Source organism: Mesoplodon bidens (assembly GCF_964165515.1).
Source record: "Mesoplodon bidens genome assembly, chromosome: 2".
Taxonomy (NCBI): domain Eukaryota; kingdom Metazoa; phylum Chordata; class Mammalia; order Artiodactyla; family Ziphiidae; genus Mesoplodon; species Mesoplodon bidens.
Window position 1 is genome coordinate 158992411 of NC_138177.1, and position 22194 is coordinate 159014604.

At 51.0% G+C, this 22194-nt stretch overlaps 1 protein-coding gene across 2 annotated transcripts; it reads left to right on the plus strand.

The window, feature by feature from the left end:
- The first annotated feature begins 3288 nt into the window (after positions 1-3288).
- Positions 3289-7996, plus strand: SMIM12 (small integral membrane protein 12). 2 transcript variants are annotated; one of them, XM_081224420.1, is made up of 3 exons: positions 3362-3395; positions 6068-6162; positions 6248-7996. In XM_081224420.1, the coding sequence occupies exon 3, from the start codon at positions 6253-6255 to the stop codon at positions 6529-6531; it is 279 nt and encodes a 92-aa protein (XP_081080546.1). In that variant the 5' UTR covers positions 3362-3395; positions 6068-6162; positions 6248-6252; the 3' UTR covers positions 6532-7996. The 2 variants fall into 2 exon arrangements, with proteins under 2 accessions (XP_081080545.1, XP_081080546.1); XM_081224419.1 differs by lacking the exon at positions 6068-6162 and having other exon boundaries at positions 3289-3395; positions 6248-7995.
- Positions 7997-22194: the final 14198 nt, after the last annotated feature.

Consider the following 22194-nt stretch of genomic DNA (forward strand, 5'->3'; position numbering starts at 1 on the left):
ACACACTCATTTGAGACCACTGGGAGGTGAAGAGGGCTCCCGTGCGACCCGAATTCCCAAAAGTGAATCAGCCTGGAGCTGATCCCAAACAGATTCCTGGGCCCTGTGCAAGACTTAGTGAATAGAGTCTTTGCTCTCAGATGAGTTTTTTTGGCTTATTTATTTATTTTGGCTGCGTTGGGTTTTCGTTGCTGCGCGTGGGCTTTCTCTAGTTGTGGTGAGCGGGGGCTACTCTTCCCTGTGGTGCACAGGCTTCTCATTGCGGTGGCTTCTTGTTGCAGAGCACAGGCTCTAGGCACACGGGCTCAGTAGTTGTGGCTTGCGGGCTCTAGAGCGCAGGCTTAGTAGTTGTGGCACATGGGCTTAGTTGCTCCGTGGCATGTGGGATCTTCCTGGACCAGGGCTCGAACCCGTGTCCCCTGCATTGGCAGGCAGATTCTTAACCACTGCACCATTTTGATGGCAGCCAGGTTTGGGAATACTGAAATGGATGACTCAAAGTTTCAACTAGAAACGTTCATATGTCTGTTTCCCCCAGATTTGCAAAGTGGGGCACTGGCTGAGTGACTTTATCATCCTGAGGTTCAGTTTTCTCACCTCGAAAATGGGGACCTGGGAGAGGTTTGAACTAGACAATACTCAGAGCAATCCTATGAAGCAGGTATTGTTATCACCCCCAATTTACAGATGAGAAAACCGAGGCTTGGAGAGGTTCAACAACCTAGCCCAAATCACGAAGCCAGGAAGTAGCTGAGTCCAAGTGTAACCTCCACATTATATAGCTTTTTATGGGTCTCTGTGTTTTCCCAGAAACTGGGCCAGGCTTGCCGGGACCATGAGGTATATGGGAATGGACACGGAGAGATGGGTAGCGTCTGAGACTGTGTGGGCATCCTGCTACAGACGTGATGTCTGAAATCTCTCCGTGTGGGGCTGATGTAGGGGGCGCGTGGGGAGTCTCCTCAGGGTATTGTGGCTCAGGTAGTTGTGCTGGGCTCCATGGACACGTGAAGGATTAGATCCAGTCCCTGTGCCTGAGTTGCTCCCATCTGGCCACAGCAAGGCACATAAACACAAAGTTACGGTACAAAGGGAGGCCTGCTCTCCCAGAGGGGCTGAAGCGACCAGAGGAGGGAGCCTCTAGCAGCCGGCGAGTCTAGGAAACCTTTCTGCGAGAGGAGCCTTTTGAACTGGGTCTTGCAGGATGAATTAGAGTTTTGTAGTCAGGGATGAGGAGGGAAGACATTCATTTCAGGCAAAAGGACCAGCTTAGGCAAAGGCATGGAATGCTATGTGTGTGTGGGATGATGGGAAGAGCAGAGACTGGAGAGAGGTGACAAGCTAGGATGGGCAGAGGGGAAATAAAGGAGATGTGGCTGGAAGGGAGCCATGGGTTTAAGCTGGAGAGTCCATGGTTTTATTTAAGTGTTTGAAAGACTCTTTGGCCAACAGAATAGAAATGGACTGGAGGAGGCAATGGAAGGCAGAGAGACCATTGAAGGAGTTGCCAAGGTGGTCCAGGTAAGAGATGATGATGAATTTGAGAGACATTCAGGAGGCATAGGTGCTATAAACTGGATCTGGGGAATAATGCAGAGGTGAAGAGGCCTTGAAGATGTCACTCAGGTTTTTGGCTTGGTGAGTAAGTAATGCCATAAAGGGACATGGGACATTACAGAAGGAGGAGTAAATTTGAGGAATACTAAACATAGTGGTGATCAATTACCAAGCACTTAGAAGGTGCCATATACTGTAAATGCTAAGCATTTTATACACATTAGGTGATTTAGTACAGAACAACCGAAGGGGGGTGGGTACTATTATTGTCTTTTTTAAAACAATGAGTGTAAACAGCTTTTCTGAGATTAGCAGGCAGCAGGGTCAGAACTTGAACCCACAACTCTCTGCTTCCTAAATCTGTGCCCTGCAGCTGCACTCAGTTCTGCCTGACAGAACTGCTAGCCACTACTTGAGATTAGCTCAAGGGCAGGTTCCTCTGGGGAGCCTTCCCTGATTCTTCCTGGGGCTCCTTCTCTGTGCTACTTGTGCATGCTCCCGTCATCACATTTCTCACACTCTCTCGACATTTTGTAGACCCCTCTGCTTCCCCATTAGTCAGACAACTCTTGGGGGAAAACATGGTCCCAGTCACTTTTGCATCCCCAATGCCTAGCACATGTTAATTGGCTGACTGAATGCTCGTTATTCTAGGCAATTCTGTTCCCTTGTCCTCCCTCAGTGAACACGTTCTGCTAATAATGGTTTCGTACACATTTCTTTATTCTTTATCTGTTCCTTTTTCTCCACCTCCATTGTCAGAGCTTAGCATTGAGATCTTTGAGATCATAAAGCAAGGGTATCTACCCTGATAATGCAATCTAGGAGGCTTCCTACCAAGGTGTCCCTTGAGCTTGAAAAACAAGACAGAGCTACTTTGGTAAAGAAAGGTGGGAAGGGCACTCCAGGTAGATGAAAAAGCGTAAGTAAAGGCACAGAGGTGTGAAACAGTTTGGTCTGCATGGGGGGATAGGAGGGGTTTAGTATGTGTTACTAAAGGTAAATAAGTACGCCTGCCTGAGACTAGTGGAATGAAGGTGGAAAGACAGGGCTAGGCGGGCGTGTTATGGAGCTTAAGCTTTGGTGTTTTTTTTTTTCTATATGTGATAAAGTAGACATCTGTACAGGGCGCAGTGGGGACACAGAGGAGGCAGTGAATACTTGCACCTAAGGGGTCAAGTGAGACAGGTTTTACTATATTTCAATTATTTGTATACTAACAATAGTACCATTTATTTCCCTGCTTGTTATGTGCCAGCACAGCACTTTGCATACATTGTCTCATCAGCTCTCACAACATCCTGTGAAATAGGTGTTATTACCTCTATGCATAAGAAGGAAAGGAGGTTCAGGCAGATTGACAATGTTCCCAAGGTCAGGCTGCTAGAAAGCTAGCCCAGACGGAAGAGTTCTTAAGAGTTCTAGATTTTACTCTGCTGAGACCTTCTTGAGGTCAAGGATCATGTTTTTTATTTTTCTGTGCCCAGACCAAGGTCTTAGAAGAAGCCTAATAAACATCAGTTGAATACATGAATGCGTGACCTTCCACTTTCTCCGCGCGAAAGCCCGTGATGATGTCACTGGGAAACCTCCTGTCCGGGAGGGGGCGCTGTACCCTTCTTAGCGCAGCGCGGCCCGCTGCGGAGCCCTAGCTTCCTCAGGCCTTTGGCCCTGGAGCTCAGCCAATCCCTGCGCTCCGAGGGAGCCGGCCCCGGGGGGCGGGGTCCGGGGCGAGGGCCCGCGGGCCGCTGGGAGTGGCGGCTTTGGTTCTCCGCGAGCGCGGGCCGATCGCGGGCGGAGGGCTGGGGCCGGACGTCGAGGTGTGAGCTGAGGCACGGGTGAGCACTTGTCCCGGCAGGCAGTTCCTACCCCCGAGCGGCTGCTGGGCCGCCCGTAGCTGTGGCGACGGCTGGTGGCCTTGACCTCTGAGTTAGGGGAAGGGAGATGGCGCGCGTCCGCTGCGGCCCTGGCCAGGCTAGACTGCTCCCTCTCTTCCCTGGGCTCGGCGTGGGAGTCTGAGCGCCCTGCAGACATTCTGCAGCCCGGGCTTCTCGGCCTTAGGCACGTGGGTGAGGACAGACCAGATGAGGCCGTGAGCGTGGTGGGATAGGGGCAGGGGACCGGGAACCCAGAGGAGGGAGAAGGGCAGACCCTTGGACCCTGACCTCCTTGCGCTCTCATCCCCGGACCGGGCTCAGTAACAGTCGGAATGAATTCTTCCACCCAGTTAGGTCTCCTCTGCCCTTGTTAGCAGTTCGCAAATCTCGGACTGCGACTTTGCGTCTCCTTGGGCCTCCGAGGCCCCCGGCACAAGGGCAGGTTTCCCGGCAACCTTTACCGTTTGACCTTCACCGGACGCTCAGGCTCCTTCAGTGCGGGGCTGGAAATATTTGCCACCTTTGCCTCTTTCGTTTTGACACCCTGGAGATGACTTGTTAGAGTATCTAGCTTCTTGTAATCAGCAAAGGCACCTGCTGTGTTCCTGCCGCCTTTCGAGGGCGGGTGGTTAGATGACTGCGGTGGTTTTACACAATTGAGTTGCTTGAGCTCATTCATTCACCAGACTTTTTGAGCGCTTAATGCCGGGCGTGGTGGGAGAGGTGGGGGATGAATAGGGCACAGTGGGGACGCACAAACATGGGCCTTGCCCTCTTGGAGGGTAAAGTGCTTTGAGAAATGCAGACAAATGGGGTAGGCCAGCCCAATGTGTGACACAGAGAAAGTGGTTATAAATGTTGAATAAATGAAAGGATTAAGTTATTTGGGAATGATTAGAATGTGAACCCGACCACAGAGGGAGACCTCGGGCTGCATGTGAGAGATAATATTAGTTGTGGACTCATGCTTCATGTATTTGAAGACAGATTGGAAATCTGAGTGGAGAATTGCTGTTTAGGAAAAGTGTTTACTTATAGAGAACTTGCTTACAGGTAGGAAAGAAAATGAAGTATTAGGCTTGAGATTCTTCAAGGGTGCCTCTTTTAACAACTCCGAAATCTTGTAATTTCACAAATCTCTGAGTGTAATCTTAGAGTTTGCAAAAAGGGAAGCTCTTCTAGGTAGTGAAATGCCAAGCTGATGGGAAAAAAGTGCAGTAAGTTCTCCTCAAGTCCAGGATTTGGACAGAAACCATACACCTATTTGCAGTGTGTTCTTTCCAGTAGAAGGAGCATAGGTGTTGAAGTTGGAGAGGCCTGGGTTCAAGTCAATGTCTCTATCACTTCTGGTGATCTTGGGCAAGTTAAGCTTATGTCCCTGAGCCTTTGTGGCCTTCAACAAAAATCTGGGCTAATAATTCCTACCTCAGAGGTGTTGTGAAGATCAGATGATGACTAGTGTGTTAATTGTCCAGCATAGTGCCTGGTGCTAAGACAGGGACTCAGAGGGCAGTCTTGGAGCTGCTGCAGCTTCTTCCTTGGTGATGGTCCATTATAGTCTTGGGTCCACAAAATGCTGGGGCTCTTCCAGAGAGAATTGGAACCAAAGGGAGGGGGAGAGAGTCACCTTATCTTTGGTGAGGTTCAGACCAGAGATAGCTAGATTGGAGAAATAACCTGCAGGGGCACAAAAGGAATGATCTTTCATCTGAGACTTCTGGGCACGTTACTTAACCCTCTGGTCATGCCAGCTACATCAAGAGAGTGGACATGCGGATTAAAGGAGATAGTATATATACAGAGCTTAGCCCAAGGTCTGGCATGTAATAAGTGCTCAATAAATGGAGCTATCACTATTATGATAATTGTGAATAGTCTTTGATAATTGTTAATAATGATAATAATCATTTGAGACTAAATGGCTGAGAGTGACCCAATTTGTGTGTTTTTACATTATCCTGGTGTTGCCTTACTTAATTTCTGGAAGCCCTGGGGTCATTCCACTTCTTTGTTCTTCTACTTCTTGTACAGTAGGTTTTTAACATAGAATTTTCAAGTTCTAGTGTGTTCAGAGTATGTATAATGGGCTGGTGATATTTTTAGGAGCTTATTATGCAAATACAAGGATATGGCTTTGGTTGAAGAGAGTGTATTTTGAAAGGGGTTTGGCAAGCAGATTTGTAAGGAAGAGGTTTGTCTTGTTGGAAAAGGCAGGTTCAGAATAGGAAAAACCCATTGCCTTTATCTAAAATCCAGAGTGGTTGGGTAATGGTTTGGGGTTTTGGCTGCCTAAATACGTTGCTTCTTCTTTATGTGGGGCAGAGGAACTACTTCTCATTAACCTGGAGCCAGGAGACTCACAGGGGTGCGCGTGGTGGGGAAAGGATGGCCGGCTCTGCTGATGGAGGAATTTTGTAGAGCAGAGAAAGGCTCTTACCCGCTCTTCGAATGTTGGCAAGTTGTGCAGGGAGGGCCTGGGGTCAACAGTAGGATTGAAGCTTTATTAGGTAAGGCTCAGAGGTCCTCTCGTGGGGAACGCTGCCATACGTGGTTGCGTAATTGTCAAAGAGCATAGTACGTAAAAGAGATCCTTTCCCCCTTCCCTGACAATTGACCCTTCTGAAATTTCCTAGATTGTTTCAGAGACCCAACTGTTGCATAAAGCAAGGCGCCCTCTTGCATTGCTCTGCATGGGGTGGATGCTCAGTAAATTGTGCCAGGCTGCCTGGTGAGTGGAGAGCCCTGGTGGGTGGTCCGTGTTTGGTGGGAAGGGGTGCTGCTTCTCCCTAATGCGGCCTCCTGCTCTTCTGCAGATGTCATGTGGCCTGTGCTTTGGACCGTGGTGCGTACCTATGCTCCCTATGTCACCTTTCCCGTGGCCTTCGTGGTTGGGGCTGTGGGCTACCACCTGGAATGGTTCATCCGGGGGAAGGATCCCCAGCCTGTGGAGGAGGAGAAGAGCATCTCGGAGCGCCGGGAGGACCGCAAGCTGGATGAGCTGCTAGGCAAGGACCACACCCAGGTCGTGAGCCTTAAGGACAAGCTGGAATTTGCCCCTAAAGCTGTCCTGAACAGGAACCGCCCGGAGAAGAATTAATGGAGGACACGGGGCCCTATGGGTCCTTCTGGGGGCCAGGACTGGTCCTGCCACCATGTCGACCCAGCAACCAGAACCCACATCTGATTTGCTTTATTGCTTCTTCTGGCCCCTCCCGCCCCACACAGCCACACACGTACTGGCTGCTCTGCTGTGGCCAGGCAGACACACTGGTAGCTGAGGGGCCAGTGAAGAGGAAGGCCCGTGAGGGTTCTGGCCTGAAGGCTGCCTCTGCTGGATGGTGGCCACAGCTGCTCAGGCTTCTGCGCTGCTAGGTGCGCCACTGGGAGGAGAGTGATGAAGTGAACATTGGCCGTCAGTCCCTGTGGGGAGGCAGTTTGGCCTCAGGTGGGAGTGGCTGGGATTGGGGTGATGCCTTTAAGAGGGGTGCCTACATGCCTAGTTCTAGTTTGCACTGGGAAGAGTTCAGAAATCTCCCTCGCTCCCTTAACGAGCTTGCTCTGTCCTTTGTACGCATTCTCCCTGAAATCCTGTCCTGTCAGCTCAGGAAGGGGATTCCCCTGGGAAGGAAAGCAGTTTTCTGTTCTTGGGAGCCCAGGCTGTTCACCTTGGGGCAGGTGAATTTGCTTGAAAACAAGTCACCGTCTCTCACTCCCCACCCCGTCACTGTGTAGTGCAAAACTTGATTAAAGTGGCGTCTGAGAACCATTTTGATCTAATCCTGTCTTCCAGGTGGTGCTGGGGTCTCCTAGGAGCTATGCAAAGCAGGCATCTCCGGGTAGGATAAAATTGGCCTTTAACTAAGGACTTTGGGGCCCCGGAAGCTTTGTTTTACTAGCGTGGCTGCATTGGATCCTGGAGGCGGTGAGTCCTGGAGGCGCAGGTTCCCAAGGGCCTTTTTATCATGATGACATGAGGCTTATATACTTTCAAAGTCTACATTAAGAGTAGACCAGGGAGCTTAACAATTGCCATCAAATTTTCCAACTTCACACACACATGCACACATACTTTTCCCTATAAAAGTATATATGTACATTAAACTTGGTAGGAGTTTAAAAAAGGTTACCCACACTCTGAGGGCTCTAGTACAGATAAAATATTAACATTTTGGTATCTTTCACTAATTCTTGGACTAGTTTTTTTAGATACTACTGTACATTTAATTTTATATTCTTTTTTTACATAGTGTTTTCATATCGTAATCACTTTCCTATCTTATCACATGGTCTTCATAATCCTAATTGTTTTCATTAGCTGTATAATTGCCCATCAAGTGGGAATATAGCATAGTTTGTTTTTAACAGTTTCCCTATTGCTGGACATTTGGGTTGTTTCTGGTCGTTCACTAGAAGAAATACTGCAAAGAGTATCTTATATAAGGATTTTCCTGCATTTTTGGACTAAATGGTAGGAACAGTAAATGGCATTTTGGAGATTAATGCTTTGTCAGTTGCTTCATTTGCAAATATTTTCTCCCATTCCGAGGGCTGTCTTTTGGTCTTGTTTATGGTTTCCTTTGCTGTGCAAAAGCTTTTAAGTTTCATTAGGTCCCATTTGTTTATTTTTGTCTTTATTTCCATTTCTCTAGGAGGTGGGTCAAAAAGGATCTTGCTGTGATTTATGTCATTGAGTGTTCTGCCTATGTTTTCCTTCAAATGGCATTTTGGATGAAATGGGACGAATGGTTTTAAGGGCCTCAATGCATAATACTAAATGTCTTTCCTGAAGGGCAGTAGGAGCTTATACTAAATGCTGCCACTAAAGACGTTGTCGGTGAGGTTGGAAGGGGTGAGAGCAGAGAGCACACCTGTTGCCTCACGAAGTCAACTGACCTTTAACCTAAGTGAGCAAAGGTAAATAATGAGCATTTGATGAAGAATGAACCTGCCTTAAAAGGGGGAGGCTGTTTGCCCTGCCTCTTACCTCAGGATCTGAGGCCCAGTGGTGTTAACAGGTGGCTGAAGGTAGAATTCCTGAACAGGTAGAGATGCCGGCTGTGGAGTGGGAGGAGTGGGGGGACGTGGAAAGTGGTAGCCAGAGAAGGAGGGGCAAGTCGAGTCGGTGGCTTCCCCTCAGTCGCCGAGGCCTGCTGGGAGTGTTGAGGTGAGCTGCTGTTGCTTCTCAGGGCATAAATCCGATGGGGAGCATGAGGAGGCAGGGTCTGCTGCTGAAGTGAGGATGAGGTTTCTGGTTCTGAAAGGATGTGCTAATAAGCTCAGCTTGATTACAGGCTCAGGCTGTCGCAGGCCTCATGGGCAGACCAGTGCTGCCCCCCTGTGGCAGTCCTGAGGACGACCAAGCCTGGGATCCCTTCACTGGGCTAAACCACCAGTAGCAAACTCTCTTGCCTACAGGGGTCAGTCAGGTGGCTTAAATGAGCGGCCAGGCCAGGTGCTAGAAAAGCACAGGCCTGCCTAAAGGGGGCAGTGGCTGCGCAGCTTCTTCCAATTTGTGCTGCTTGCCCAGAGATACCAGATTGTTCGGTTTTTTTCCTCTCTAAAAGATGCCAGAAGTTCAGATTTTTGTGGATTTTTTTGGGGGGGTGGGGAGGTGTGGTATGTAAACTTCTGATTTTTAAATGTTGAAAATTTATTTTTTAAAAAATTCTAAGCATGTTAACATACCCATAGGGTTAATCTGACCCGGTGGCTGCGAATATGCCACCTGTCAAGCTGCCCCTCGCCTTCTAGTGAAATCTTAGAGATGTGCTTTGTTTTTAAGCAGTCTAACAACTGTGGCAAACATTAGATCCCAGGATTGGTTCCCTCGAAACGCTTTTGGGCATCCTGCACATGTGTAGTTTAATATCGGCCTAAGCAAAACATTACAGGACAGAAAACCTACAGAAATAACACAAAAATGTTTTCCCACAGACTAAGACATTTTTGGATTTTAAGATATTTTAGAATAACCCTGCCACCACTGATATACGTCCTCCCAGTGCCTGATGGAAGAAGCACTATCTTTGGAAATCCAAGTTGCTCCCTTTTTCTAGTCTCACTTTGTGCTCCTTTTAAATAATTTTATTTCCTCGGGCTTGCCCTCGCTGAATTTTTGCCTCCAGCAAGTCTGTTAGTATTCTCAGCTGGCTCGCCCTTTCCCACGGGCTGGCTGAGCTCCGCTGCTACCGCGGGGCTATGAGATCGTGCGTGCTTTCTTGCCTCTGCTCAGGTGTCATCAGGCAGCAGGGTTTCTGTGGATGGGGCAAAGGTGGGCCAGTCTTGCTGGGACCAACCAGGGCATGGACTGGTTTTCTTCCACTCTTGCTGATTCACCTTGGAGGCGCGTGACCCTCTTTTGGGTTGGCCCAGCAGTCATGATTCGCTGAAACACATTAGTAAATAGATGTGCTTGGGGCTTTTACCCTCCCCTCCCGGCCCCTGCCCGGGTCTCTTCCCAGCCTGGTGACAGTGGTGGCTTTAGAGCTGCGTTATCCCATCTGAGCATGGCAGGGGTCACTTCTCTGCCCTCAGCGGCCCAGGGTCTGGTGCTTTTCCACTCTCGAGCCTTTCCTGTGCCTGTTGCTGTGTTAGCTCAAGTCAGCTGGGCAGCTGCCAGGACAAGCCTGCCAGGGGGCCCTTTGACTCCTGTCAGCTTCCCAGGGCCCCCGGCTGGTGAGGCCGTCGGCCAAGTGAAACACCATAGGATTAGCGTCCCCGGAGTCACTTGGGAGCCAGGTAGTGAAAATGAAAAGGCTCGTGCCTTGCCTCACTTTTCCTTTTCCACTCTGGTGTGGGTCTCTAGGCACTTGTAGAGTGGTGAGCCAGGGCGGTGTGGTGCAATGAAAATAAAGTGGATTCTCGAGTCTGACAGACTTATGAGTACTGCCTCAACCACTAGCTGAATGACCTTGGACAAGTCACGTAGCCTTTCTGAGCCTCAGGTATCGGTTATCCTCATCTGTAAAACAGGGATAAGAGTACCTATTTTTGCTGGGTTGTTGCAAAGTTAAGGTAGCATATATAATGTTCTTAGCAGAGTCCATGGCAACAAGTAGGTGCTCAATAAATGTTGGCTGCTGGAGTTTTATTGCAGGAAAAACAGTTCCATGTAGCCTTGTGATCCTAGTGAGCTAGGGATCCGGAGGGGAGAGCAGCCTTGGTTGGGAGGGTGATCACAGGGACCCACCCTCACAGGGACCCACCCTCACAGGGACCCTCTCAGGCCTGGTGGTTGAGGGCTTCTTAGGAGTATTTTACAGGAAAGGCTGCCTTGTCCAAGAACCAGGCTGGCCACGGGGGTGCAGGCTTCAACCTGTGTCGCTAAGTAGTAGCCGCATCGGTGCTCTCTCAAGGTCAGTGACAAGACGGGCGGAGCGAGGTGTGGGGGAACGCCCGAGAGTAGCATGCGTCAGGATGGGTGGAAGTGAGAGCCTTGGACTTGGAGGCAAGAGACTGGGGTGGCCTGGGACATGCCCCTTCACCTCTTCTGGCCTTGGAAGAATAGGGGTACTGATATCCTTCCTGCTGTAGTGTAAAAAGAGCGAGAAGCCAGCTTAGAGCTTCGAACACGTGCAAGTGCTGTTCTATCCCAGTAAAATCTCCCTTTTATCAAATCAGGATGGCAGCCAGTCTGAATAACGGAATAGACGTAAATGCTTCTTTATTCTTTTTCTGAACAGTCTCTTCAAAGTATTTGCTAAATAGAAGTCTTTGGGGAACCAGCTTGAAGAGTAGAGAGGAGTAATTAGTAATTAGTGTGTGTATCATTTTGCATCCTGTTCCAGTGGTGTCTTGATGTACTTAAAAACAGTTTATTCTTTTTAAATTAAATTTGTTAACATTAGTTATCTGTTTATCAAAGCCCTTTTACACAATGCAGAGATGAACCTTGGCTTTGTTTTTTTTTGTTTAAAAATTCCAAATGGGTCTTCCAAATATTTTTGAGATTTTTAAACATCTTTACTGGTGTCCCAGAAAGGGAAGCTCTTCTCTCTAGAAGAGTCCAAAGTCCCTTGTACTCTTTTGCCCCTCCACTGCCCCTGTTCCTTCACTTCCAACCCCAGCTCCACTGTCCATTTCTGTTTGCTTCTGGGCCTGAACTGCCCAGTGCAGCTAGAGAATTTTGCATAACCGTGTGGCCTGACACTCTGCATGTATGGGTTCAGATGCAGCCTTCAAGGTGATTTCTTATTTGTCTTCTTTGGCTGCGCTGTGCGGCATGTGGGATCTAGTTCCCTGACCAGGGATCAAACCCGTGCCTCCTGCATTGGGAGCATGGAGTCTTAACCACTGGACCACTAGGGAAGTCCCTGATTTCTTTTTTAAACCAAGCGTGTCAAGCCCTCAGCCCCATCCCTGCATTCCTCTTAGCCCTTGCTGCTTGCTCTCCACTTCCACCACTAAAGTGGTGAAACTAGTTTGGCTAAAAGCTTTTGTGATTGCACCTGTGGTATCCATTCCCAGTCATACTGATTAACCTTTTGCAGTGTCCGGCACTCTTGACTGAATTCTGCCTTGACATCACCACCACCTCTGGCTCCGTTTCCAGCTGTCTCCTCTGTGAGTGCTCTTCAGTTGCATCCTTGGCTTTTTTCTTGCTGCACTGTTTTAGCCTCATCTGTGGCTTCAACCACCTGCTGATCTACCTTGAGGACTCCCAGATGTCTTATCTGTAGTTGTGAATTTCCCCCCAAGCTCTAGATCATTCTCTGAAACAGCTCACTATGCATCTCTTTCTAGATTTGTATGACAGTTAAAGGTGTTGACCTGGGTTTGAAGCTTAACTCTGTAGTCTAGTTGCGTGACCAGAAAAGTCACTCAACTTCTCTAAGCATCATCTGTACAATGGGGACGATTCTTGTGAAGATGGAGAGTGTTTGTAAAACACCCGGCCTGGTGTTTTTGGCATGGATTCCGTCTCCTCTCTCCTGTTGCTCAACTTGGTTCTGACTCCCCCTTCCCCCAACCTGTGGTGACCCACTTCTTCATCTGGAATTCATCCTCTGTTCTCCATCTCACTTCCCTGCCCTTACAATCTCTTGCCTAAACTTTTGGTCTCCTCCTGAAAATTCTTCCCGTTTCTGGCAGCATTTTCTCTCTAAAACACCTTTTTAATGAGGTCACTCCTTAAAGACCTCCATGACTTCTCTCACCAAAGCCCCTTGTGTGCCATGCAGATTCTTTCATCATCTTGCCCCAGCCTCCCTCCCGTCATCCCCAGGACAGAACATGCTTTGTATTGATACCATTTCCTGAACGTGTTATGCTCGTTCAGGTCCTAATGCCTCCGGGTGCACTATGCATCGGGCCTCCTTAGCTGCCTGGTAAACTCCATTACACCACAAGACAGCCTAGCTAGCTAAGCAGAGACTGCCGTTCCCTCTGCCTCTCTAACCCTGTGTCCGCTCTCCTACTGCAGCATTTACACAAGGCACTGTGATGGTCGTGTGTCTGTTTCCCTAGACTGTGAGTTCCTTGAGGGCAGGGACCAAGCCTTGCACAGGGTCATTTCCAATAAACGTTGAATGAATTAAGAGGCCCCTGAGTGCGATTCTGGGACAGAAACTGGGGCTGGGTATGGAGACAAGCCTCTTCGGAAGATGGAGCAGGGCTCCCAGGTGTGTGCTTTGAGCTGCCTGGCGGCCTTGAGCTAATGGCAGCCGTGTTTTGCTACAGCTTTGCCTTCCCCAAAGCTGGTGATGAGCTAAACCAAGAGCAACCACTGGCTTCATTTTCCCAGGGGAAGTGGGGCTTGGACAGAGGGCGGGCTTTCCCCACTGGGTAGGACCTGGACCAGCATAGCCCATGATGAATTTGACCCTGATGACTCTGTAGTGGGGAACAATGTCCTCAGGAAAGCATTCAGGAAACCCTTCGTGTAGTAGTGATCAAAGCTGTGTAGCAGCTCAGCAGGGTGGATGGGAACCCTCCAAGGAGCCCGGCAGGGCTCTGGGTCGGAGCCCAAGGAACCACTTAATGCCTTTACCAGGTAGGGCTCTCCCTCAGCCTCAGCAGACCTCTGGGTTGACCCTGCGGAACACGGAAATCCTGGGAAGGCATGGGAATGCCCGGGAGCCCGAGGGAACCGCTGCTTCTGGAGCGTCTTCTCTGTCTCCTTTTTCCCCTTCGTGCCCTCCCTCTGGCTGTGGCCTGGGAGGGGGTGGGCTGGAAGGTGAGGCGGAAGCCTTGAAAACAGGGATGGGGCAGGCTTTGGCGTCCTCATGGTTTTTTTTTTTTCTAATGAACCATTTTATTTTATTTATTTTTTGGCCATGCTGCGCAGCATGCGGGATCTTAGTTCCCCGACCACGGATTGAACCTGGGCCCCAGGGTGAAAGCGCCGAGTCCTAACCACTGGACCAGCAGGGAATTCCCTAGGTATCCTCATTTCATCAAGAAGCTGGCCTAGAACATGTTGTGTTTATATGAAACCCTCTTCGTTTGTCCCTTCTCCCCAAGGAGCTCAAACAGAAAGGAGAGGAGTCCTGGTTTCCCTTACGCTAACGGGATCGAGGCCCAGGGCAGGAAATGGCTCACCCAATGTAACACAGGGAATTCTTGGCAGAGCTGGGCTTGCAGCCAGCCCACGGCCCCTCCCCTTCCCAGTCTGCTTCTTGTCATCACACCAAACTGAGGTCAGCTGGCCTGCCAACCAGTTGACTCTACCAGTGGAAACACTCTTGAGTGTGTGAGGGCTAGTGGGCACAGAGCTGGCACTGCCACAGACCCTCTGCTGGTGGCTGGCCTGACTTACCTCTGCCCGAGGCTGCACCCTGCTTCTCCGGCCCCTTCCCACTTTCATTTTCCCAGCACACAGACCAAAGATAAACCTTTGGGGCAGCTGTGCCCTTTTGATGCTCTCCAAGCTGTTTTCCCCACGTGCGGGAGGGTAGGAGGTCACAGTCTTTCCCACAGATGGAGGCCTTTGTGTTTATAATTTGGTCAGTTGATGACAAGGTGGATTGCTCCGTCTGCTGTTGTCCCTAAAGCCCTGTCCTTGGCTGGCCCTTGCGTCACCGATGGGCTCAGATCCCAGCCTTCCCCTTCTGCCTCCAACAAACTCGGCTCTGGAGTTAGACTGCTTGGGTTCAAAGCCCAGCACTGCCACTTACAGCTCTGTGGCCTTTGCCAAGCTACTTAATTTCTCAGAGTTTAATCTCATGTGTCAGGTGGAACTAATATATTGCTCACCTCAGGGTTATTGTGAAGATGGGAAGAAAACACGCAAGGCGTTTGGCACAGAGACTCACGTATAGTTAGCCCTTAGGAAAAGTTGGTTATTTTGATTAGTGGTATTTTTCCATCCCATGCATTTACCCGCACTTCAGGACTCAGGTCTGTGGTCTCTAAGAAGGGGTGCCTGACTGTAGAGGGGAACCGAGGCCTAGGGCAATGCCGTGGCAGAGGGCTGGGGGGTGGTGAGGGGTCCTGGTCCTCAACTCTGAGGCCGCGTGGTTCTGCCATTCGATGCTGCTCTCCTCCCATTTTTCTCCCCCACTCCCAGTCCCTCTGTACCCCCTTGGTATTTTACAGCATCCCCAGCTCCAGGGGGGGTCCCTGATGCCCACATAGCCCTGCCTTGGTTGGCTCACTGAACGGCCTGCAGGCACATGGGGGTTTCTGGAAGAGGATGTAGAAGCTGGGCAGCGGAGGGGTGGGGCTGAGTGGGAGGGGCCCTGCCTGGGTTGTTGTGGCTCTTGGAGCGCCAGCCCATTGTGAGGCTCTGCTGGGAGTAAATGGGGGGAGTCCCCCCAGATCCCTCCTCATGATCCCCGGATGAGGCGGGGGGGGCGCTGTCTTAGTTTGCTAGGGCTGCTGCAACGAAATACCACAGACCAGGCGGCGTAAACAACAGAAATTTGTTCTGTTGTCCTCCCGCAGTTCTGGAGTCCAGAAGTCCAAGATCAAGGGGCCAGCAGGGTTGGTTTCCTCTGAGGCCTCTCCCCTTGACTTGCAGAGACCATGCTCTTGCCGCCTCTTCACAAGCTTGTCCCTCTGGGCACCTGAGCCCCTGGTGTCTGTGTCCAAATCTCCTCCTTTTATAAAGACACTAATCAGATCGGATTAGGGCCCACTAATGGCCTCATTTTCACTTAATCACTTTGCTTAAGGCCTGGTCTCTGGATACAGTCACATTCTGAGGTGCTGGGGCGAGGAGTCAGGTCTTCAGTGTATGAATTTGGTAGGGGGGACACAGTTCAGCCCATAACAGGAGGATAGACAGGGTGGCATCATGGAAGGGGCTGCCTCTGGGGGAATCTCCAAGGAGAGGGTGGCAGTGGCCAGTGCCTTGGATACGGGTGCCCAGCCTCCTGAGGCAGGAGCTCACTGGTCCCTGGTTGCTGGCCTGGTCCTGGAGTGAGGCTGGTGCCGACGCCTCTCCCCAGAAGCCTCGGGGTGGGAACCCTCGGCCGGAAGGTTCTCTGAGCTGGTTATCCCTGTGGTCTCTGGGGTGAAGGCGCAGTCAGTGGCGGGGCGCAGGCACTGGTCCTGTCTTCCCCTTCTTATCAGAGACTGGACGCCCTTCCGCCTCTAGGCAACCGTTAGAGTCCGGCCGTGGCCCCAGGCTCTCCCAGTGGGGCCACACTGACTTTGAAGGGGACAACTCCAGCTGCCTGGGTTTTAGCTGAGCTCTGCAACTCTGCACCCTTCTGCGTAGGGAGGAGTAGAAACGGCACTGAGAATCCAAGCATCACTTCTGTTATCTTTTTTCTAGAAGATTTACCTGTCTGATTGGTTTGGTTCAGGCTGATATTCTGGTAAAGACTTTTTCCCTTGAGCTATGTGTGTTTTGATAAAAGCTGAGCAGGGTGGGAAAGTGGCTCAGAAGTTTGCTGGGATTCAGAATTGGCCACAGATAACAAATCCAGGAGCCCACCTCCCTGTCACTTTTATGCAGCCCCACTAGGTGGGCTAGAGGTCACTTCAGGGGCCTCTGATGGTGCCTTGCTCCTCCCCAGCCCTCGGTGCCTCCCTCTGGGGTCAGTAGCCCGGGGTCTCATGTGGCCGTGGGTCCCCCAGGGTCCAGGAGCCAGCATTGGAGGCAGGGATGACGGTGCTTTAGGCCAGGTTGCCGGCCGCCTCCTGCCCAGACCGCTCCACGAGTCCCACGACTGCGGGCTTCCTGCTTCTTGGAAAAGGGCTGGAAGAGGGCAGCCACCCTCTTTCTGCTGTGGACCTTGTTAGTCACAGGAACCCGAGGCAGAGAAAGCCCAGAAAACTTGAAAAGGAAAACCTGCTTGCTCAGTGAGCACCAGTGAACATGGGGCTGAGTGTTTCATGATACCTCATTTAATCCCTGCAAAGCCTAGTTACAGGTGAGGACACAGACTCAGAGGCTAAGTCACCCTCTAAGTCACTGGTGGAGAAGGCTGTGGAATTAAGCCCTGGGCTGCTGGCTTTGGGTTCTTTTCTACCCCCAGGGAAGCTGGCTGCCCCTCCCTTTTACTTTCTTCCCCTGTGAGGTGGAGGGTGGAGGGTGGGAAAGTTGGTGAGGGCTTCCTGCCCTCCTTCCTTCCATCTCCAGAGACCTCTTTGTTCTCCCTGATTCCGGGACACAGGGAACCTGGGGGCTCCTACTGGCTGAGCTGCAGCTCTCAGGTCTCCAATGGCTAAGGGCAATGAATAGGTTGTCACTTCTTGACCTCTCCCTGCCTCCCACACCAGCCCCCCTCCCACCCAGCGACCACAATGGCCTGAGGCTGATTCAGTGCCCCAGGCATTGAAAGTGGAGAACAATGCTCACAGCAGCAGGCCACTGACAGGGTGGGTGCAACCCCCTACCCTTCTCCAGGGTTGCCTGCCCGGAAGGCAGGGGAGGACTTTCCATGTCTGGAATGTGGGTGGGTGTCCTAGAGAGGGTATGAGAGGAGGGGGCGAATGGTATCCTCCCCTCTGCCCTCTACCTAAACCTATCTCCCAGTGCCAAGCAAGGCTGGGGGTAGTATGGCTCTACCTCCCATTAGCTGGGCGACCCTGGGCCGGTGACTTAACTTCTCTGTGTGCTTGTCTTTATTTAAAGATTATTTTTTATTGAGGTATAGTTGATGTACAATATTATATGTTTCAGGTGTACAACAGAGTGATTCACACTTTTTAAAGTTTACATTCCAGTTATAGTTATTATAAAAGATTGGCTATCTTCCCTGTGTTGTACAACGTATCTTTGTAGCTTATTTATTTCACACATAGTAGCTTGTACCTCTTAATCCCCTACCTCTATCTCGCCCCTCCCCGCTTCCCTCTCCTCACTGGTAACCACTAGTTTGTGAGTCTCTATATCTGTGAGTCTGTTTTGTTATATTCTTAGTTTTAGTTTTTAGATTCCACATATAAGTGATAACATGTAGTATTTGTCTGGCTTATTTCAGTGCTTATCTTCAATATGAGGATTTACTACCTCCGTCAGTCACCAGGTGATCGAGGGGAAAGCTCTAAGCACAGTGCTTGACTCCACAGAAGACACTCAGGACATTAGCCCTGCTCTTACCCCACCTTCCTGCTAGTTGGGAGGCGGTCTTATCTCTTTGACCAGCTCCTTCTGGGAGGAAAGGTGCCTGGGAAGGCGAAACCTGGGAAAGCCTTTTCCTGAGTCCATCTGGAGCCCAGTGAGGGCAGAGGCCTCCCTGGCTCTTGCTGTGCTTTGCCTTTTTTGACAAGGAGGAAGCTGAGGGAATTGTGATTGTCCACTCTGGGAAGATAAGGTTGAAGTGGTGACTTAATAAGCATTTGTAAGCTTATTGAAGGTTATCATTCAGAGTCGAGTGACCTGCGGACAGGGGAAATGTGTTTATAGTGTACACCCGAGGTATGCAAGTAGCCATGGGAAAGCCTTTCCCAGCAGAAGGCTTGGGATCCTGCAACTGGGCAGGGGTGGGCGGTGGGGGACTGAGAAAGGCTGCAGACCCTTTAAGAATAGGTCCTCTGTTGTGCCTGGGCTAGGGTGGGGTTTGGCCAGGAGTCAGGTGAGACTGTTGGCATCGTTGGGGGGGAGGGTTGAATCGTACCTGGCCTGGGGGTGGGCAGGGAAGCCCTGCCTCTGCCCCTGCCCCCAGCTCTGTCTTGCTGTATTTTCGGAGACAGCACAGGAAGTGGGCCTTCACAATGTCAGGATACAGGAAGCTATCGGACTATTGAAGGCCACTTCCTGTGAGCTGGTCATTCACATACATTTGTCACTGGTTATCAGGCCTTTGGGCCCTGCCATTGTCTGGAGGGGCTGCAAAAGCGTGGGGACCGCCAGCAGAGGCTCTTGGACACAGAATGCACTATTGTGCTGAACTGGCAGCTCCCCACGGGGTGGGGAGGAAGGTGGTCGGTGAGAAGGGGACGCCTGCCTCTCATTGTCATCGACTGCACAGTGGGATTGGGGGCTGGGGTCCTCTCCCGCTCCTGGGAGCCTGAACCTCTGGGAGAAGGGATGGTTGTAGCAGGAACCTGGCTTTAGGTGTGGTGCCAGACAGAGCTGGAAAGGAGTTCAGGCACCTTGTTAGCAGTGGGGAGTTTTCTAGGTCTCTGCCAGGAGCCAGTGTGATACAAAATGGCCTTGGAATCAGGCAGACCTGGATTTGGAAGTCACACTCTGCCACCATCAACTGTGTGACTTTGGGCAAAGTTGCTTCACCGCTCTGAGCTTCAGTCCTGCTCCTGTAAAACACGAATAGTCACAGCTACCTCATCGGATGATTATTAGTTGAGTAATTTGTTGAAGTTCTTAGCTTGGTACCTGGCAAGTCTTAGATGTCTAAGAAACGTTATTTCCCTCTCTGCCCTCATCTCCTTCCCTTCCAGCTCACTTCTGACCCTGCTGTCTGGTTCTCCAGTGAGTGAGCAAATCAGCGTGCAGAGGGGATAAATAGGTATTTTAATATCAGCCCAAACAAAACAGAGCTCTGTCTTCCCTTATGCCAAGAATATCAAGTCAGCTGTTAATTATCTGCACTAATGGAAGCACAGAACAGATAGTTTTTCTTTGGCCATGTGCCTTTGGCCTTCTGTGTGGATCTGGGTGTGTCCGAGTTCTTGAAATGCACTTCAAGCCAGATAATGAAGTTGTTAACAGGGCAGACCTAGCTCAGGAAGAGGCGCGTTAGAGCACCATCCAGCAGCCCACGGCTTTGCCCTCCCAACCCTGACCCGTCAGTGCCAGGAAGGGACACTTTCTTCCTCAGACACGTGATGAAGTGGAAAACCGTGGACATTGGAGTCTGACACTTGGGTTCAAACCCTGACTCTGGCCCTAACTAACTGTGTGACCCTAGGCAAGTTATTAGACCTGTTCATCTCAGTCTCTTCATTTGTAAGGTGGAGATAATCGTATGGCCTTTGCAGGGTTTCCGTGAGGATGAGATAAGGTAGATACGTCTTCCTTTCTTTTCTTTCTCCTCTTATCTGTCACTCCAGCCCTACCTTAACAGAGAACCCTTTTGATCTTTTCTTTCTCCTCTTATCTGTCACTCCAGCCCTACCTTAACAGAGAACCCTTTTGATCGTTCCTGGCACAACGACATGGTTAAGTGTTTGGACCTCAGAAGGGTTGACTGCCCCACCGTGCTCTGTCCAGTATGGTAGGTGGTAGCCACATATAACTATTCAAAGTAAAATGGGGAATTCCCTGGTGGTCCAGTGGTTAGCATTCTGCGTTTTCACTGAGAGGGCCCGGGTTCAGTCCCTGGTCGGGGAACTAAGATCCCATAAGCTGCACAGTGCAGCCAAAAAAAAAAAAAGTGAAATGAACTAACATAAAAAAATTCGGTTCCTCACCAGCCACATCTCAAATGTCCAATAGCCACAGGTGACTGGTAGCTACTGTACTGGGCAGAGGAGGCAGGACATATCCGTCATCGCAGAGTGTTCCACTGGACAGCGCTGCGCTGGGGGATGTGCTCTGACCCTGGAATCTGATAAGCAGATAAGGAGGGAAATGAATGAATGGGGAGTGGGAGTGTGGGTAACCGAGAGCTGAGTAGTGGCCCTCTACTACTTGGAGTGTCTGTGGTCTTGGACGCTCTGTGTGGCACTCTTCTGCCATCAGGGACCTCTGAGACGGGGCTGAGAAAGCTGCCCAGAGTCAGCCCTGCACTCCAGGCTTGGGTCACCTCCAGGCCTGACAGTGTTCCATGGCCCCCGTGCATGTACGAATCTTGACTGCTTAGGCCTGGGGGAGCCACAACTGCCAGGAGACTCTTTACCCCAAAGCCTGCTGCTCTGGACTCTCTTCCCCCTTTGTCTCCTCTCCTTGGTGTAGATACCAGAGCCATTCACGTGGCTGCTCTGGGCTCTGGGCTTAGCTTTGGGCACCTGTGGATCTTAGCCATCTAACCCCAGCTGCACCTTCCCAGTTGATACCATTGATAAGCCCTGCTTTGCTGCCGGATACCCTGACTAGTCTTGTTGGTGTCCCTCTCCTCTCCCCCTCTATCCCCAGAGGGGCTGGGATGGGTTTCTGTGCTCCCAAGCTGCAGGACTTGGGTCCTGCTCTGAATATACTCATCTCCTGAAGCTCCAGTTCTAAAAGCTGTCTGCTCTGAATACCAAACTGGCCTAAAGACATTGGTGCTGGGCTGAATCTTGCCTTTGGAGGATCTCACCCTCCCTGCCCAAGTCCCAGCCTCCTGTCCTTTCCCATCAGCTTGCACCAGCAGTGAAGCCCAGCATGCCTGGCACCTGAGGCCACTGGTGTTGGCCCCCTATGCTTGCCCACCTTGGGCAGGTACACAGACAGTCATAGTAGTCGGAGTTCAGAGGAGCTTGGCAGGTGCTAAGGTTAGGAGTGGGTCTGGGATCACACGTGACGCCAAGTTATCCCCAAACTTGGGAGAGATCATGGTTCTCTAGTTCAGAGTTTATTCTGCTCCCATTGCGTGTTTCACAGCTGGGGACCCTGAAGGAAAGAAAAGAGAAATGGCTGGCTCCAGCCGCGTTGCAGGTCTCAGTTGGGCCATCTTGCTTCTATTGGTCAGAGGTCTCCCAGCCCCTTCTCCACCTAAGCCCAGGGTCATCCCCTGCCTCCCCAGCATAGAACAAGTTATTCTCTCGTCCCCCATCTGACCTCTGCTCTTTCCCTCCCTGCTCACGCAAAGTTGGGGTCAGGGAGGTGGTCCCCAGGCATCAGAAGGTTTCCAAAGATCCTGGCAGCTGCCCCTACCGTCTGTTTCTGCCTCTGCCTCACTCACTGCCAGCTGAGGGGTGGGGGTATCCGGGGAGGTGTCTTGACCCAGAACAAACAATGTGCTGCCCGTGCCATTGTTGGGAGGAGCCCCAAGGGACAGCCTGACGGGTGCCCCCCCCGACCCCCCAGCTTTTCTTTTCCCTGGCGCTGCTGCTCGTTGTCCGGCCCGTCCTGGAATGGAGGGGAAAGGGCATGTCGGGGCTGGGCAAGGCTTTAGGCAAGTGACCAAATTCCAGCGAGTACTGTTCAGGCAAAGAAGACCTTCAGGGTCTGCAGAGTTGCTTCAGTGGCACACACGGGGCTCGCCAGTGCTCTCTCAGCCTCTCACTGCACACCTTTTTCTTCCATGTGGAGGAAAACAGGGCTGCTGAGAGCTCCCAAGTCTGATATATTACAGGAACAACTTTGATCCTTGGTTTCTGAGTCCAAAAGAATCCCAGAGAAGAGACACACTGGCCCTTGACTAGCAGGTAGTGCCTGGGGGAAAGGTGAGTGTTAGGTGAGACACGGCAGCTTCTGCAGAGGCTGGTGGATAAGGGACCCAGTTTTCAGAGAAGGCAGACATTACAGGGGAAACGCGTATGGTGA

Coding starts and splice junctions, on each gene's coding strand:
- SMIM12 (XM_081224419.1), top strand. CDS start 6,253: ATGTGGCCTGTGCTTTGGACCGTGGTGCGTACCTATGCTCCCTATGTC.